The 18,722-nt window shown below is 42.5% G+C and overlaps 1 protein-coding gene across 2 annotated transcripts in view; it reads left to right on the top strand.

Moving 5' to 3' along the window:
- Positions 1–18,722, top strand: part of LOC149167787 (F-box protein 7-like) — a 518,393-nt gene that overhangs the window by 219,131 nt on the left and 280,540 nt on the right. For both annotated transcript variants that reach the window (XM_089433153.1, XM_089433152.1), the window contains exons 4-5: positions 3,817–3,933; positions 4,025–4,121. In XM_089433153.1, the coding sequence (XP_089289279.1) occupies positions 3,817–3,933; positions 4,025–4,121 (214 nt within the window). The remainder of the gene's footprint in view (positions 1–3,816; positions 3,934–4,024; positions 4,122–18,722) is intronic.

The following is an 18,722-nucleotide window of genomic DNA, read 5'->3' as shown; positions in this document are numbered from 1 at the left end:
CGGTTGCCATGGTGGAATGTCCCCGAACACTACCGCATTCCTATCTAGTAAAGCCTGTATGTCTGCTGGTGGTGGCTGCGCTTGCCCCCCAGCCTCTAAGATCCTCAACTCGACTACCCATGCAATGTCCCCATGCCGTAGATCTGCCTTCATCCTGTGGGCCGAAACTGTCTAAGGCGGATAAGACTACATGCCTCTCAAGACCACCAGTTTGTCATCTGGCCCAATGAACTCCATCTCTGGTTTCCTCCAATCCGTCGTGACTTGCCCAAGGGAATACAACCATTCGACACCCATCACCACGTTGGTGTCTGACACATCGACCACAAAGAAGTGGTCCATCATCGAGTAGTTCCCCATAACTACTGTCATGGAGAGCACATATCTAGTGCACTGGATAGTATGGTCACCTGGCACTAGGACTGAGAAACCCTCAAACTCTACTATGGTGAGGCCCCTCCTCTGGACCAGCTGTGCATCTATGAAATTGTGGGTAGCCCCACTGTCCACCAGCATTGACACCCTCTGTCCTTGTACAATGCCTTTGATCTTGAGTGTCAAAAACTTAGGAATCCTGCATAAAGAAGCAAGGACTCCTCCTGCTGGGGCAAGGGATGCCCCTCCCTGTGGAGGTGGTGGTGGTGGCTCTCTGTGTACCGGACCCTCTCTGTCTGTCCCACCACAATCCTGTTCCATCTCATCCTCCTAGTCACTATCAGAAAAAACCTCAATGTAATGTGTTCTACTTGCAGTGCACCTATGGGCAGGTGCCAGGGCTCTCTGCATGTGAAGCACAACTTCCTCCTCTGGAGGTCCTTCCGTGTCTCCTCATCTAACTGCCCCCTCCCTTGTGTGGTCCTCGGTGGTGGGGTCTAGTCTAATGCCCCTTCTGTGGGAAAGGGGTCCGTGCAGGAAATGGTGCTCTAGTCTTGGGGATGACCCCCTGTAGATCTTTGGCACACAAGACCTCTTCCTGCAGCGTGGAGGGTCTGCGTGACTTCACCAGTCCACGCAGGGGCTCAAGCAAGCCCTCAGTGAAGGTGTACACCCTCCTTGCCTTGGATAGACCATCACCGACACACGCAGAAAATCTGAGAAGTACTGCTCTGGGTTGCCTGTTTGGCGCAATTGTGTTAGCTTTCGGAAAGAAGCCTCCGAATCTCTCTGATCAAATTGCGCCACCACCGTCTAGGCGAAGTCCTTGTAGGAAACTATCTGGGCATGCCCCAAAGTGGTCAGACGTGAAACCACCAATCATGGGCTGCCTCCTCTAGGTGCAGTGTGGCCATCTTAATGGCTTCTTGCTCCGTCATGCAGTTGAGTTGAAAGTATGTGTCCATCTTTTCAACCCAAGCCCTAGCCGTGCACTTGGCAGTGCCATCAAAGTTAGGGAAAGACATCCTCCCTATGGTTCTCTGCAGCTTATAGTTTTGGGTCCCTTGTCCTCCGTACCCCTTGTTCCTCTCACTCTGCTTGAGCTTGCAGTAATCTTTGAAGGAGAGGGCTTCTTTGAAGTCTTCATCCATGGTCTGTCACTCTCTGAAGTAATCCCCCATCTGAGGAGGATCTTCCTCCCTTGCAGGCTCGATTTGTGCAATTGACACGAAAGAAGGTAGTGTAGCTCGAGTCGGTGCACTGACTGAAGGGCGCTACGTTGCTGGTGAGGGGTGATCGAAACGCTGAGAGGCCCCGAAAGTTTCTCCACATAGAAACCCTCTAGGCGTAGTCCTCTCTCTGTTCTGTGACTTGATCTCCTCCCTGCTTTTGGGCTCTATCATTTCCTCCTCTTCAGCCACTGCTTTCCCTCTGCCCTTCATGTCTGGAGTAATTTCTAACTCCCTTTCTCTGCTCCTGTACCTCTGCCTACGGTAGGTGATGTTCTTTTGGTCCCCTTCTCTCATCGGAAACAATCCCCACAACTGAGCCAAGAACTAGGCTCTGATACCACTGTAAAGTTCCTAAGTAGGAATGTGAGTGATATTAAGCAAATAAGTAGTGCAACAACATATAAAAATAAAAACACACATTAGACATCCATGAAAATGCTGCCAATCAGGAACTGCTGAGCCATATTATTAAAAATCAGAGGGCTAGATATAATATAAAATGGAATGGTGCACCTGGGCCTGTCCCAATGAACAAGCAAGACCAACCCCAGGTGGGAAAATAGCTGAGTTGAAGGCTGCCTAGTTGCTGCACCACTCTACATTGCGCTGCCCCAATGAATTGCTGCCTTGCTGAACTTCAAACTGCTGGAAGGTACCCAAAAACTGTCCAGAAAATTATATCCTTTCAACCTCAGACTCCTTGGACAAAACCCAGGAAAACCCAGAAGGGAATTTCGCTGGTTTTGACTTTGGATTTTCGGCCTCCTTGGAGCCTCTCCCCAGTTTCGACTGCCAAATTCGACTTGCAGGAAATAGCCTGCAAATCCCTCTGTAAACACCTCTGAAATGTTGGTTGTACCTGTGCTATCCAACTCCTTGCTCCCCGGATGGCTCTTGGCCAAGATTGATTGCTCTCCCAAGTCCCCACGAATTGTTGCTACAGGCCTTTGCGCAATCCTTTTGCCCAGAAATTCGAATAACTGATGCACTGGTCTAGCTGGCTGCAAACTCCAGCGAAAATGTCCTCAACAAGCAGCCTCCTCAGCTCCCGGAACTCCCAACAAGCAATGAATCTCTTGGCTGGCTTCCAACCTCTCTTGTGTGTTTCTGGCTGTCCAGGAAGTATGCAGTTCCCTTTTTGCGCTGATGGCTAAAGTGTGTGATTGTACTAAACTCCTTGAAACTCTTGTGGAACAGCCTCCCTAGGGCGGGCACAGATGGTCCCCCGAAGAACATGTTGAATCTCCTGTGTGAGGGATTCGTGGCTAAACAGCTGGTAGACTCACTAAGCAGTAGAGCATACAAAAGAGTGTTTGTTTGCAAATGTTCAAGATGGTCGAAAATGAGAGTTGATCCTCCTTTTATCACTTTGGGTCCCCTTAGCCTCATGTGGGCCCCTCCATCCACCCATTCGATTCCCTCCAAGCTCATCGGATGGCCAAGTTCGAATTTCTCATGTGGGTGCCCCCCACATTCAACTAGCTGCAAAATAAAGTCGAATTTCCCCTATAGTTCCCAAGTCTAAGTGTGGGGTCCTCCTCCTAAGCCAAAATTGTGCCAAAAATGTATAGCTGCACCCTTTGACTAATGTATTTGAGAAGGGACATGACAGAGATAAACAGGTGTTAGTATTCTTTCAGCCTCGTTTTGACAGTTTACTGTAGTTCGTTTTTCATTTCTTCCTTTTGGTTGGGTGAAATGGATTATATAACTCAGTTTGGAGCATTTAACTTTCTTATAGGTCATAAGGTTTAATTTGAAACATAAAGCATAGTTCTGAAAATTTTATTAAGATATTCTTTTTACTTTGTTGTTGGATCAAATTTGTTGTAAGTTTAGATAATGCTCTGGAATCCAAGTATCTATGTTAATGTGCTATTTTTTATAGCTTAATTTTCTTCTTTATCTCTACTTCAATCATTGGAGCCCAACGTTTTGTTTGTAGAATGGCAACTGACTGCTCTTAAAACCCCTGAACTGAGTGTGAAATTATGAGCATTTTGAATATTAACTTTGTTTAGCTACTGCAAGAATATCACTTCATTGAGATGCACTCATGTCCCAGGCATCCATATGTTATAAAGTGTGATAAGAAACATACGAGGATGGGGGTGAAGTCATTGAAGAAATACAAGGTTAACATATTGCTGCATTTTATTTTCAAGGTTTGCATGATCAAGTTGACTTGGGCATTTCTTTTTGATTTCAGGTTTTTGCACGTATGACACCTTACACTTTAGGAAGGGCAGCATGTGTATGTCGAAAATGGCGCTATGCCCTTCGGACCCCTTGTCTTTGGCGCAATGCATGCATTAATACCTGGCAGGTACAAAATACATGGTTTATTTGAATGAAGGAATACATGCTGGCCTTTATGCATGTTTTAATTTTTGATATGCAACCACCTGCTTCCTCAGCTTTCTGGACTAGAAGAAAATTATAAGATTCTGAAAACTGATTTTGGAGGCTCTTGGCGTAAAATGTGGCTTCATCGTCCTAGGCTTCGTTTTGATGGTGAGTAATACCCTGATCACAACATGGAAATCAAATTGTTGGGTCTCAGTGAAGTCTATATCTGAATACATCCTGTTATGCTTGTAGCTTGGATGGAAGACCTGTGATGTTATCAACAATGGAGATGTCAAACTCTTGTAACAATAATAAAGATTGAGTTACTCTACCATTAGTAATTACTCTGTTCATTAAATAACAAATGACAGAATGATCAGTGTTTATAAATGCAGGATACCCAGTAATATAGTGCTAAAATTTATTATTAAAATATAGCACTATAAGAAATTCCTTTTTATTCACCATATACTTTAGTTTTGTAGGGGTAAGGTTCTACTAATGAAGTAGATTGTGTGTATTCTATTTTATGGGCAAGGACCACTCTTATGGCTGTTTCTGATGCATATTTTGATGTATGAGATGGTAAGGACCAATTTGGTCATCTCAAAACTGGTGCTATATACAAGTTTTCTTTCAAGGCTTCAAAAGTAGACTGACACTGTTTGGTCTATAAGAGAATTCTACATCCTTAAAAAGTAACAGACATTGGAAATTAAATTTTAATAAAATTTTCAATAAAGTAATAAAAATAAGCAGCATGTACTAAAAAATTTTGAACATCTTTTTGTGTTTTTGGTACAACAAGATGAGATATTGCCTTGATATTTGCTAGATGCGCCTTCATTCTAGCAGGTGAAATGTGGTGTCCAAGGATTATCCCTTCAGTGAGTAACATATGGTATTTTTCATGATTGATGGACATGTTTGTTTCCTTGCATAGAATGAGTACTTTCTCTAAATTGGCCAAGGCCTCATCAAATGTGTAAACTGTGAAACATCCATAGTGCTTCTACAATCATGAACCAAATCTGAAAATATATCAAGTAAAACTCGCTGAAATGTAGCAAGTGCATTAGAAGGACCAAAGGGCGATGCTCAATAGGAGAAGGTTCCCCATGGGCAAGTAAAAGTAGTCTTTTCCTGGTCCTTTGGGGCAAATTGAGTTTGGTTGTAGCCATTGAACCCATCGAAGAAAGAGTACTTCTTTCTTGCTAATTTATCAGGGATTTGATCAATAAAAGGTAGAGGAAAACAGTCTTTGGAAATGTTGAAATATTCACCAATACTGGGGGGGGTGAATTAGTATTGGACACTTTTTAACAATTTTAATCATATCAATTAAACATTAAAGATTAATAACACGATTCAACAATGCATAACCTCATAAACATAACAAAAGATTTTTAGGTGGAAACCCTTCTGAGAGAAAAATTGTTGATTTTTGTGTAGCATCGCAAGGTATTCCCACATGCCAAGATGCCTCCAAAGTTGGCCTAGAAAATAATTATGGAAATTAAAATAAAATAAATTTTAATTTTGGGAATTAGGCTCAAAATGGACAAGTCGGCCTAGTTCATGAAGGGACGTGTCTATTGGGGTAAATGAACCCATTCGACTTCTATATATTTACAATGTGACATCCTCATTTGACCAATTCAATTTGATCATATCTTTTCTATATTAGCCACAGATGGGAGTAGAAAAAGGATGAAGTGACTGGAGTTTAGACTTGATTTTTGGCATAGATTTCTAAACAATTTGGTGTAAACCTTGCTAAACAACAATTTCTCGTAGAAGAAGAGTTGTTGGGCTTTCTCCCAAATTTGGGTTCCCCAGGGAAAATTTGTTGTCTCTATTGTGCATGGCTGTCTCTTTTTGATCTTACTATTTCACGACATTACTGTTGAGCTTTTGTGTATAATTGCTTAATGATATATGTGGTACAAGATAAATTAATTGAAAATCATTAGAAAGTAATTATCAGATCACAATATCAATTTCTACTGTGTATTATCGTAGAAAATCCAACATGGTAGCAGAGCTTGTTGAGAGAATAGCCAAGAAGAAGATAAGGGTTTTGGTTGGATTTGTGCTGTTGGACGAATCAAGGAAGGTTTGTTTAGGTTTGGTTTGTGCCCTAGTTTAGGTCAAAGACCCTTTGGGGACTTTCTGTTGGAGGACCGAGCTTGATAAGGGGTAACTGCACTTAATGAGAGACCCAACTGAGGGTCTGCTCATGAAAATAAGGGCTAACCGAAGGGTTGCAGGCCTGAGATAGAGACTTTAGGAGGGGAGGCCAAGGGCTGTACTTAAACCTAAGCAGTCTTTACTTTTGTTTTGATTTGTTTTGGCATAGGTATCAAGTGATGGAATCAAACAACCAATAGCCTTGACTTTTGAGATATGGTTCGAATGATGATCGGGAGCAATTGGGTGTGATTTAATGCATAGAGAAATACGTGTTCTGAAGTTTCTCATGGCTGTTGACCTCTGAAGCAATAAGGACTGGTGTGATCTCATAGTGAACGTTTGCAGATCAAAGGTTGGAATGTTGATGATGAGTTGCTTCAATGTGAACAAGGGTACTCTCTGTGCGACTAGAGGTTAGACAAAGAGCGACTTGTGTGTAAATGTAAACACCAGTAACAGTGATCAGAACATATGGATGAGTATTAAAAAAAGGTTGGTGAAATCTGGTGAACCTGCATATTTAATGAAACAAAGGTTTGTGGATCGATGTATGAGTGCCAGTCTGTGTATGATCTAAGTTCGTAATAAGAGGAACAACTTGAGTGCGTAAACTCAATGGCTGGAGTAATGTCATGGTGTGAAAATATAATAAAGTGTGTTAATACACTGATGTGTTTGGGTAGATCAATATGCAAATCTGAATACACCTGTGCATATAACTTGTAAATGTAATATGTGATTGATGTAAGAGCCAAGCATGGGTGTGTGGGCAGCCTGAATGTAATATTCCTAATGGATATATACAATGTTAAACAAAGCAAACATAGCGGAAACACATACAAAAATTTACGGCACATTTAACAACCAAAAATCTCCATGAACTGCGCTGATCTGAGCCATTTTATCAATAAATAAGAGGGTACAATGTAGTGCTAGAAAGTGTGCACCTGGGCTTGCTCAAGGCAAGCTAGCTAAGCGCAAATGAACAATAAGAAATCCCACTCAAATCTGCTGCTGCTCTCTCTCTACTGGCTTTCCGCTGAAACTACTTAGAAAATATGCTGCTGGCTGCAAAGAACTGTTGCTAGGGCCTCCTCATATGCCCAGAAAATTATGGGAAATTAACCCTGGGCTCTCCACTAATAGCCCACAAAAACACACGAAAGAATTGGCCAAATGTTGACCTTGGAATTTTGGCCCAATTTTCCCCTAGCTCCTCTAGCTGCTCGCTGAGTTGGGGCCCCTGTTTGACCCCCAAATCTACCTAGAAAATTCTGTCAAATTAATCTTGGCCTCCTCAATAAACCCAGAAAAACCTAGAAATAGTTTGTCCTAGTTTTGACGCTCTAAAATTAACCCCCAAATGCTTGGCCCTCCTCCACAAGCAAAAGATGTAACTTGTAGCAAATGCTGCCTTTGCTGCCCCACCAAAACGCTAGAAAAGCCCCCATAACACTTCCTTAGACTCAGCCTCAATTTTCAACCCCTAACTCTCTTCACTCCTCAACCTCCAAGCGTGCCTCCTCCAAGAACTGGGCAGCCCCTGTGTTGTTGCTGTCAATCCTCTCCACAAACTCGCACTCCTTGTTGCTGGTACGAACTGGGACAGGTAATACTCCCTCCTTGGACTGGTACTCGAAGTCCACCGAAGCAAGGGTTGAGATCTCTGCTTGGAGACACTCATATGCAAAACAACACTGCAGACTTGGCTTCAGCTCAAGTGTGCTATGTCAAAGACACAATTTCTGAATAGATGAATGAATGACCAAAATGAGTGCCTCTTGATCTATTTATCAAAGAGCCTCCAAATGCTCATGTGGGCCTAGCTCGACTTTCCCCACCAACTTTGCTCCAATGAGAGCGTCTTCCACATGTGGGCCATAATTCTCCATGGGGTGGCCCCCACGCTCCACTAAAGCTGTAATATTTCCCTTCCTTCCTAATGTTTGGGCCTCCACTTAATCCCAAAATTCATGTGGGACCTTTGAACCCACATCTCTTAAGTGCAAACATGAAATAAGACAAAATTAGGTGAGATTGATATTTCCCTTAGCAATATTGCTATGTGGGGATATCATAGTGCTCCCCACCAAAACGTTGCTTGTCCTCAAGCAATTGCTGAACGACGCTCTCTCTAATTGTTGCTCCCCATTATCACTGCAAAAATGTGTCAGTGTCCTGGAGGCGTCACTGATTCGTCCCTGAACTCTGCACTGTCCTGATGTGAGAAAATCCCTTAATACCAGGATCCCAAGCCATCCTGTCCCACCTGAAACTCCACTCGCTCCACTCACTATCCTACCCAGTATAAGTACCAGAAGTTCCCTGTATACCATCATTGAGTAGGGGATCATGATAATGTGGCACTATGCCCAACTCCCTGTGAAGATGTCCTACCACATAGGCCATCCCATGCACTCCAGGAGTATACACTCAAAGATACCACCCAATCCCTGCAGAGATAGCATCACGCTCATGTGAGCTTCTCTTGATATCATCCTGCTGGCCCACCTGCCATGCTAATGAAGTTCCCCATGCCATCAGCGAGTCACCACAACCCAATGGAAGATCTGAATGATCTTCCCCTGTATAAATCAACTCGTTCCCAAGGGTAGCTATACTGCCAAGTCCTATGATGCCCAGATCCCACACTCGTCTAAAAAGGGTGCCACTATGCTATCGCTGTGCAACTCTGATCATGACAGTGTGCCCCTCATGCTCAAGTTGTATCCAACTCTCCTGGGACATGATGGCAAAACATCTATGGAGTCTTAACGCATCTGGACCAAGCACCTCCATGATGTCACCTGGTACCCATCCAAAACTCACCTTGATCCGTAGCGATAACAAGGAAAACCAACCTTGCCATGCGATCAATGCCTCAACACTCCCCCACATGTTAAACGAAGGGTGAGATGGGTCCTCCCTTGTCCTGATCCCACTCACCACGAAGCAGAGTGTCCAATCGACCAACCAAACCCCTGAATCCCACAACTAGAACGACTTTGGCATAGTCCTGAGTCCTAACAGCTGATAGGACCAACCTGTACCACGTCTCAAGTCCCTGCGTTCAATCAATATATGAACTCCATACATCATAAAACAATATGGTGCGTGTGACACAACCCTCTGCCCGCCATACCACATAGTGGGATCTGTCGCCCTGCCTCCTAAAAGTGCTCCCCAATGCTGCCCGAAGTCTAAACTTCCTCTTGTAAGCAAGGTCCACCAACTGTTGTAGATGCTCTAGAGACACCTCAGAATGTCTCACCAAAAGGGGATAATGTATCATCCTGAGTGTGGGCTCAAGGGTGGTGCAAGTGTTACCTCTGCAGGAGATTGGACTATCCCCAAGCCTGCATCCACAAACTCGTGTCCTGACCATATGCCACAACTGGAAAGTCTCTCTCCCAATGCATTGTGTCCTGTCCAACTGTCTCAGATGAACCTCATGGGTCCTATTGCTCGTGATGAGTGCATCAAGATATGATATCCAAGTCCCCTTTGTCAGTGTGCAATGCTGGAGAGTGATAAATGGAAGCTCACGGTCGGCCTGGTGATCAACTTGCTCTCCAAATCTGAGTGAGCCAATCCAAATGGTGTGCTTGATGCCCTCATCAGGATATCTCTCTTGCGGCAACACTCTAACAAACTGTTGTGCATCATATTGCTCGACTGCACACAAGTATGTACCACTACACTCCTCTGCATAACACTGAACTCCATGGCACAACTCCATGCACCCCTGGATACCAACGCTCAATGCCATGCTCCCATGTACCATAGGGAATCCCATGTGCCCATGCAACCACCACGCTGGATCTGCGTCAACCCTGTGTCACCTTCTCTGCCCTCTGCGTCAGCTCTCCCAGCTGTTACGACAGTTCTTGGCAATTCCCACTGTTCCCGACAGTTCCGACAGTTTTGGCAGTTCCGACTGCTCCGACAGTTCTGGATTCTACGTGATAGGCAACTTTTCTGCTCTGCGTTGGCGCTTCTAGCTCTGTGTCAGGACTGCGTGGGCCTAGACTAGCCCAATGTCAACTCTCCCGGCTACTGCGCTGCCTCTCTGCCTCTCTGCCAGTATTCTCTGGACAGTCCTTCTCCCAGATTCTCATTGCCCCTATGCTGTTGAATGATCACTTAGTTCGAATTTCTCAGCTTCCTAGCCCCAGAAATCGAACTCTAAATCAATTCGTTCTCTCTGTGTGTATTTCCAAATGAACCCCAAGCCTCCAATTTATACTTTTCTTGTTGAGTCTTCAACTATCGAGATTAAGTCTTTAATCAATGACTAAGATTAAAACATGACTTGATACGCCTTCTAGATCATTCTCACCCATATTTTGATTAATACCCATTAATATTTTAATTTCCCTAAGTCTAGACTTAGGAACTCCGTTAAAAATATTAATTATTTTAATAAAATACAATTCGGGTGAAATTTCACCAAACGGTTTTTGGGTTCTTTAGAAATCATGTGCCTTAGCCTCTCCACCAATTTTCAAGGCTAGAGCACTTCTGATGCTACCAAAAACTAACAATAGATGCCCACGACAATTCCACCAGTTTCAGGCAGACCTTGTAACATTAAAAAGGAAGGTCGCATTAGCGCGTGAGGCTATTCTGCAGCAGAACGACGAGCTGAAGGGCATGAGAGCGGTTTGTGCCAAGTCCACAGCTAAATTGACTCACGTTGTGGAGTGATTGGATTCCCTACTAGTGCAGTTAGAGTGCACGTTGGAGCATGAGAGCAGCCCTCTTCGGGCATACATTGACGGGGCTGGCAGCACTGTTAGGTTACCTTGGCCCATTGGACAAAGAGAGAGAGAGCTGCCTAGTCAGATTTTATGTATTGACCAAGATAGCGAGATGAGATGACTTGAGTTGGATGGGGTGCAACACTCGCATGCTAGGGTTGTTCTATGTGCGGGAGTTCGTGCATTTGATCCCTCTCTCGGGGTTGGGTGAAGAGAGATTCTGAGTTGGTATCGAGTGGAGTGGGCTATGGACATAGTAGTGGACCCAGGTGGAGCTCAACAGGAGTTTCTAGACACTGGGGATGTTGGAAGCCCCGACTGGCATTGGGATCTGGGAGGGACCACCTATCATTTCCCTAGTATACTGGTTGACTACGACCTAGAGGGTATAGTTGACCTAGCAGTCGAGCGTGCACCTCTGCTAGAAGAGTTTTGGTCAGCACCAGTGGCCAACTAGTTCTTGGGCAAACTCCTTGGGTTGTCTTGGTAATGATCAGCATACTCTGGCAGGAGTTTGTTGGAGGAGGTGGCATTGGCAGGCCACCAGATAGTGCCTTGTATGGAGTAGGGGATTCTTCGTATTTGTGTCAAACACAGAGGAGCAGAGCAGTGGTGGCATCGCTGCTAACACTTGGGGAGATTCACTTCTTGGTTTCCTTAAGGAGGACTTGGAGGGGAGGTCCCCTCATGGAAGAGCATGATGATGCAATAGTGGAGGTGATGATTCGGGTTGGATGCGGGCTAACGCATAAGGAAACAACTTTAGGCCATCTCTTTCAGGGATGGGTAAGCATCTAGCGTGGAGCAGTGGTTTGTAGATGGGCATGGAGACGCATGGGGGTGTGCTATAGTATGTTGGATTGCGCTATGGAGTGGGAGTGCCTCACATTGCATTAAGTACATGTGGGGGGTGACAGGTACAGTGACACAGGCGGGACACAAGATGGTATAGGATGGAATAGCCGTAGTCGAGGGTATCCAGTGGTGTACAGGGGTAGGCCGTGGTGTACAGTGGCGTGTCCAGGAGTACTGGGATAATCGATGGTATGCAGGGGTGTATAGTATTGCACAACGAGGTCTTGGAGTGTTGCCTCTAGGGAGACCCTTGGACGGAAGCACTGGGCATACCTTTGGGCGTAGTTCACCAAGATCGACGGCGACACAGATGAGCGATATTTGATGGTATTCGGGGGGACTCACATGCTTGACCCTCTTCGACATCCCTCACAGGCGCAGTCGATTTTGCTGTTGACTTTCTGCACTGTGGGTATGAGCAGCGGGAGACGAGGAGCTCACCTGAGATATTTGTGTGACACTCAGCGCACTAGGGGGGAGACTTTTCAGCAGTGGCATTGGATTCGTGCATCAGTTGAAAGCCACAAGTTGGGGAACAAGGTGATCTTCTGCAGGGGTGGCATATCATTCATCACCGAGCCTATGTCTAGGGAGCTAGTCCCGAGGGAGACATGTGTCACTCTTTTCTTAGGGCATGTTGGGACCAAGCATGAGCAGAGGATATCAAGTACGATTGAGGTAGTTTCCTTGTATGTGTCCGGGCTCCAGACCTTATATTGGCACATTATTGAGAGGGCGGATGATAGACTCAGGGGAGATGGTTGGCAGGGACAAGAGGGATCCACATACCCTCAGTCGATTACGAGTATCAGATACCCATCTTTTGCTTGCATTCAAGGGGTAGCTCTTTGGCACACATGGCTTCCAACGATCATCAGTACTACACAGTGGTAGGCACTGGGCAGATTAGCATGCATTAGATTAGCCCACGATATATGGAGCCTATTTATTGATCGCATGTAGGGACTAGAGATGAGCCATGGATGGATTCCTATAGTTATCAGAGCTATGTTGTAGTAGGTCCAACTAGGGGATGCAAGGATTCAGTTGATTGATAGATCACCCTATCTCGTGATGGTCATAGTCATGGCAGAGAGTGGTCTAATTCACTCTGGGATTGGCAGATGGGGGTACACAGTGACCTTCATCGGAGGGCGAGGCAAGCTTTCTTTGTGGCTGCACCGATTCAGAGTTAGGTCTAGATGGGTAGACTTTGGCATCAGGGAGATGTCGGGGCAGGATATGTCTCGCCTCTGTCAGTGTTCCACCATCGAATTCCAGGAGAGGAGGATACAGTGTACGCACGATGGGCAGTCAGCCAGAGCCAGAGTGGTGCAACCACAACATGGTGGCACCCTTCTATGGCTAGCAAGGGACCCAGACATCATAGTACTAGACAACTCAACGACCATTAGGGGTTAATCGGCTGCAGCAGCGGGAGGTTAGTCAGGTCTTCCTTTAGGCCTTAGCGAGTCACCGATGGCGTGGGGGACTTTTGGTGTTTATACAGGACATGATAGTGAGTGGAGCAAGGGTAGCTTCTGGTGGGACAAGATGGATTAGGATCCTGGTATTGAAGGATTCTTTTATATTAGGACAGTGCTGAGGTCAGGGACGATTTGGTGGCACATCTGGGACCTTGGCACATGTTGTAGTGACAGTGGGGAGCAACAGTTAGAGAGGATGCTCATTCAAGCATTGCTTTAGGACAAGTGATTTTTGGTGCATTGGAGGAGCTTGCCAGTTGAGAATGCTACTTGGGAAGGCGAGCACATACTTGAGTGTCCAGTACTAAAATTGCTTGGGGACAAGCAACATTTGGGAGGGGAGGACTTTCATGTCCCTTCCTAAATTATTTTGGAACAATATTAATTTCTACATTTTGGGGCCAATTTTGGAGGTGATGGGGGCCCATTCAATTTTATTAGGAGGCTAGACTTAGTAGAAGTTAATTCAATGTGGTTAAGTATACGTGGGGGCCACCCATACTAGGGGAATACACATTCCCTAGTTCAATTTGCATGGAGGGGAAATCGATGGTTAGGTGAGGGACCCACGATGGAGGGAAAAGTGCTCCACGAAATCTATATCAGGAAGACAACTCTTGTCATTTGGATATTTTATCTTTTGACATATTGAAATCAACCTTAGTCGCTTGCGCTGCTTAGTCGGGTTATTGTGCTGTTTAGCACGAGTGTCTCCGAGTAGAGATCTTAACCCTTGCTTCGATGGACTTCAAGTGCCACCCTAAGAAGGCAATTCGTACTACCTTGGAGGAGAGTCGATGGAGTTTCAAAGTCATATCATTCAGCATTTGTCTCAGCTAGTACATGTTTTTGGAGGACACAGAAGGGGAACACGCAGGTGTTGCTTGTGGGTTCATCCTGGCAGTAACTGCCGGGGGAGTTTGGGCATTGAAGCTATAGTGGAGGATCAACCTTATGAAAGATTTTTGGAGCAGGAGGTTACTGCATTGGAGCAGTTTGATTTACAATCACCTAGACCTGCACAGAGAGCCATCCCTGGGCTCAAATGGGAGTTCGAGGAAGGAATTATAGAGCTGGAACTGGCTGGGAGAAGTAGGAGATCACTTGGAGGGCCATTTGAGGAGGATTTGTGGAATTGGGAGAGCAGAGATTGACAGGATCAGTCACAACAAAATTCGAAATTGGAGGACGACCAAGCTGTGAATGGTCAATTTTTGAAGGTTGGAACTGTTGACCACTATGTGTCAACTACCCATAGCAGTGCACCTCCTTTTTCACAAAAGGGATAGCGCTTGATCAACGTGCTCGTGCCATTCTACAGTCATCGTCGACCTGATCATGTTATGTTGTAAACCTAGTCTGCATGTATAAATTGTAAATAATCTTAGCAGAGTTGAGTCATGTATGTAAATTGCCTAGGTGGACCTAATTTTCTAGTGATAATCTACGTTCCGGAAGGTTTTTTGTCTCACTGATCCATGATTGGCAGAGTTTTCCTTCAGCCTAACTCCAAAGCCGGAATGAATTTTGTCATTAGAATCTTAGGGGAATCCTAGTGTGTTGATCTGCTAGATTATATCTGTGTTGCAACACTGGGTGGTTTATGAGGGTCTATGTCAAATGGGTTTTCCCCCTTGAGATGTAAAATTGTAAAAGTCATGATGTAAAGTGTCTTGAGGGTTAGCAAATGTTTTAATCCCCTCATAAGTCCTAGGTCCTAGGTCCTAGGTAATTTTTCCAAAGGCTAAGTTCGAAGATCAAAAAAAAAAAAAAAAGTTAATTAAAGAAATTAAAAAAAATTAAAAAATAAATAAAAATAATAATAAAATAATAATAAAATTTAAAAATTTTAAAAATAATAAATAAATAAATAAATTATATATATATATATATATATATATATCAAATAAAATAAAATTTAAAAAAAATTTAAAAAAGAATTAAAAAACAAATAAAAATTTGAAAAATAAAATAAAATAATAAAATAAGTCGAAATTTTGAGAAAACAAATGCAAAGTTTTAATTTTTAATTTATTAAAATTTCGACGGATGAGATTAAAAGATATCTTGATCCTCATCGACGGTCGAGATCATTTTGACATGGATCACTCGAACTAGCCGTTGGGAATTTTTCCTTTAAATAGGGTGCTAGGGGTCATTTGAGATCAGATTAGATCTGAGAGTCTGGTGCTAAAGAAAGCTCTCTTGTAGTCATTTTTTGTGCAATAAAGAAAGACTTTGGGGTTGAAAATCTTGCTTGTGTTACTCTTCTGAAAGTGCTGTAAGATGTTTTATTATTCTGCATAATTTTATTTTCAGCCATTGATAATAGCTTGATGAAGATTGATTTAGGCACAGGTATCTTGTCTGATCTTTGAGGTTTGAATGATAGTTTAGATTCTGAAATATAATGGCAGGTATCTCTATTTGATCTGGGTTTCACTATTGTTTTCTCCCTCTATGTTAGTGGTTGATTTTAAGCTGTGCAGGAAATCTTAGTTTTGAGTTTATCGGGCGTTAGGGGAAGTTCTCGGCTGAACCAGCCAACTCTCAGATTGCGTTTTCTGAAAGAGCCCAGCTAGTTTTAATCCCGGGCTTATCATCTGAATTTTTTTTTGAATGCATGCAGGGTTTTCTGAAGTATCTCACATTAAATTTAAATTCTAAAAATATTACTGTGGATTATTGACAAATCTGGCTGTTTAAGAGTCGAAAATCTGTAAATACTGTAATTATTTCGCTGATCTAGGTTTTTTTAGTTTTAATCCTTGCATATATATTTTCTGGGTTTTTGTTTTTCCCCATTGTAGGTTGCAGGTTTGAGAAGAATTTTTTTTGTCTGCGAAGCCAGATCTGGCCCCAGAAAATAGCCTTTGCAGGTGCATCGTTTTTGCAATCCAGGGTTTTAAATTTTTATCTGGAGAAAAGTCTGCAAGGATTTCATAAATAAATTTGAGACAATTTAATCTGGAATTTTTGGGGGTTTCATTGAGCTGCAATTTTCTTTGTTGCCCAGAATTATTTTCAGGCTTATTTTGCCTTGGTTTTTGTCCCTCATGCAGCGGTCTCATTTCTTCAACGCTGCTGTAATCACATTCTTCCTTTTGCCGCCATTCTGTCCAAACCTGCGTGTTCATTCTCCAACGTTGCCATTGTTCTCCAGCCCGCAGCTCCTTCCACCTGCACGAAAATTCAAATTCTCCTTGCTGCCTGTACGCAAGCTTTCCCAACGGTTGGCTGTCCATCGGCAGCATCCCCAAACGCTGTCTGCTCTAGAAACCCTCGATCTCCCATCTGTTTCTCCAAACGCAGTAACAATCACACTCTCCCACTGAACCACGCAATTGTCTACCTGCGCGTTCCACTTCAAATACGCTGCATCCTTCCTCAACTTGCATGCTACAAATCCAGCTCCCTCTCAATCTACGTCTTACCCTCAATCTATTGCTATTCGTGCTCTTCATCATCCCGTAAATCATACAAACCCTGCCATCGAAACTTCTCTAGCCTGCGTCCCAATCCGTGGCTCTGTTATCCTCTGCGTCTTCATCATATCTCCAACTCGCAGCCACGTTCTTCTCACCTGCAAACACATCAAGCAAAAAAAAATAAAAAAAATTCGATGAGTTAAAGTTAGTGTTAAGCATATTTCGATTTTGGTCCATTGTGTAGTTTTAAAGTAGGTACGTACGTTGTTTTAGTTTTGGCTAGGGTAAAATTCTTATTTTCTGATTTAGATTTAAATTAGTTTAATATTTGATTTTTTTTAGTTAGACTTTCATAATTAAAAAGTTTGATTTTAAAAACAATATCAAAAAGTCATAAAAAATATAAAATATAAAAAATCACAAATAGTTTATAAAGGTGCCTTTTCATTTTTTTTTTAGTATAGAATAGATTTTAGTTTTGTTTTATTTAGATTTTAGTTTTAGGATTAAATCTTTACGTTAGCTTAGTTCAATTTTAAATTTATTAAATTTTAAGTTGTTGTTTAGCTTTAGATTTCGTTAAATAGATTTAATTTTGTTGGATTTTAATAATAAAAAATTCATAAAATTTTAAAATATATAAAATATGAAAAAACAGTTTTGGGTTTGGTTTATTTTATTTCGATTTCTCTTATTGTTATTTAGTTTTAAATTTTAGTTAGATTTAGAATTAGAATTAAGCCTTGTTTTTTTTAGTTTAGTTTAATCTTTTTTTTTAATTTAGTTAGTTTTGTTTAAGAAAAAAAAAATTCATATTAAAAAAAAAAATAATAATAATAATAAAAAAAATAGAGAAGTTTTAACGGGTTGGTCTTTGGGTTATTTTTTAATTTAGATTTATAGTTTAGTTTAGTTTTATTTAAAAAAAAAATCAAATTAAAAAAAAAAATAATAATAAAAGATAAAAAGTTCCTTTTTTATTAGACTTTAGGATTTTAGTCTTGTTTTATATTTAGACTTAAAATTTTATTAAAAAAAATAAAAAAATTGAAAAAGGCTAATAAAAGTTTTGGAAATCCTTTTTTAAAGGCTTATTTCTGTTGTGGTGAAGTTAAATGTGCTTAAAATGTTTATATCTGGAGATTAACTGTTTGAAATGTGGTCAGCGTTTAAATTACGTGGTTATTTAAAGCATTTAATCTTTCGTGTTTTAATTGCTGGAATATCGTTGAGCCATTGAACATTTATCGATTATCTCGCATTTGGTAAAAGTTAACCCTTGTTTGAGTTATTTCATGGTAAATGATTGTTAATGAGTTCATATTTCTGCAAACATTTGATAAATAATCATTCAGTCATTAAACCCATAAGGCACTGGTCTATTAACTTAATAAAATCAAATAAGTACTTGTTTTCCCTCGTGTCTCCCAACCCCACTGGTCCACAGTTGGTTATCCATTGTCCCATAGGGTCTACCCCCCTTAGCCGCGGGAGACAGGCTTAAACGGAGAGATCGGGGATCAGGGTGACAGCCTCCGGTCTAAGCATTGTCATGGCAATCTGTGTGACAACGAGAACCAAGGGAAAACCTTGTTGGGTTTTTCTGGGTTTTGGGCAACGATCACAATCCTAATTTTATAGAAGTTTCTGGGCAGATCTAAGGGGTCAAACAGGGGTCCCAACTTAGTCAACAACTAGAGGAGCTAAGGGGAATTTGGGCCAAAATTCCGAGGTCAACATTTGGCTAATTCCTTTGTGGGTTATTCTGGGTATTTGGTGGAGAGGTTGGGGTTAATTTCCCATAATTTTCTAAGCACCAGCGGTGGGGTTTCCAGCAACATCTTTGCAGCAAACAACACAGTTTGACAAGGGCAGCGCAGGGCATCATTACAGCGGTTATTTGTGCCATCTGGGTTTGACATATTACCACCTGGGTTTGATCACGCTTGCCATTGAGGCAAGCCCAGCTGCACCAATTCCACATTATTGTACTTTTTTCCCAGATTATAATAAAATGGCTTAGTTGTTGGTTATTCCTGGACA

This window comes from Pinus tabuliformis, chromosome 5_1 (assembly GCF_031772625.1).
Source record: "Pinus tabuliformis cultivar Carrire ecotype Pingquan chromosome 5_1, CPIR1, whole genome shotgun sequence".
NCBI lineage: Eukaryota > Viridiplantae > Streptophyta > Pinopsida > Pinales > Pinaceae > Pinus > Pinus tabuliformis.
This window is presented reverse-complemented; position numbering and strand designations above follow the sequence as displayed.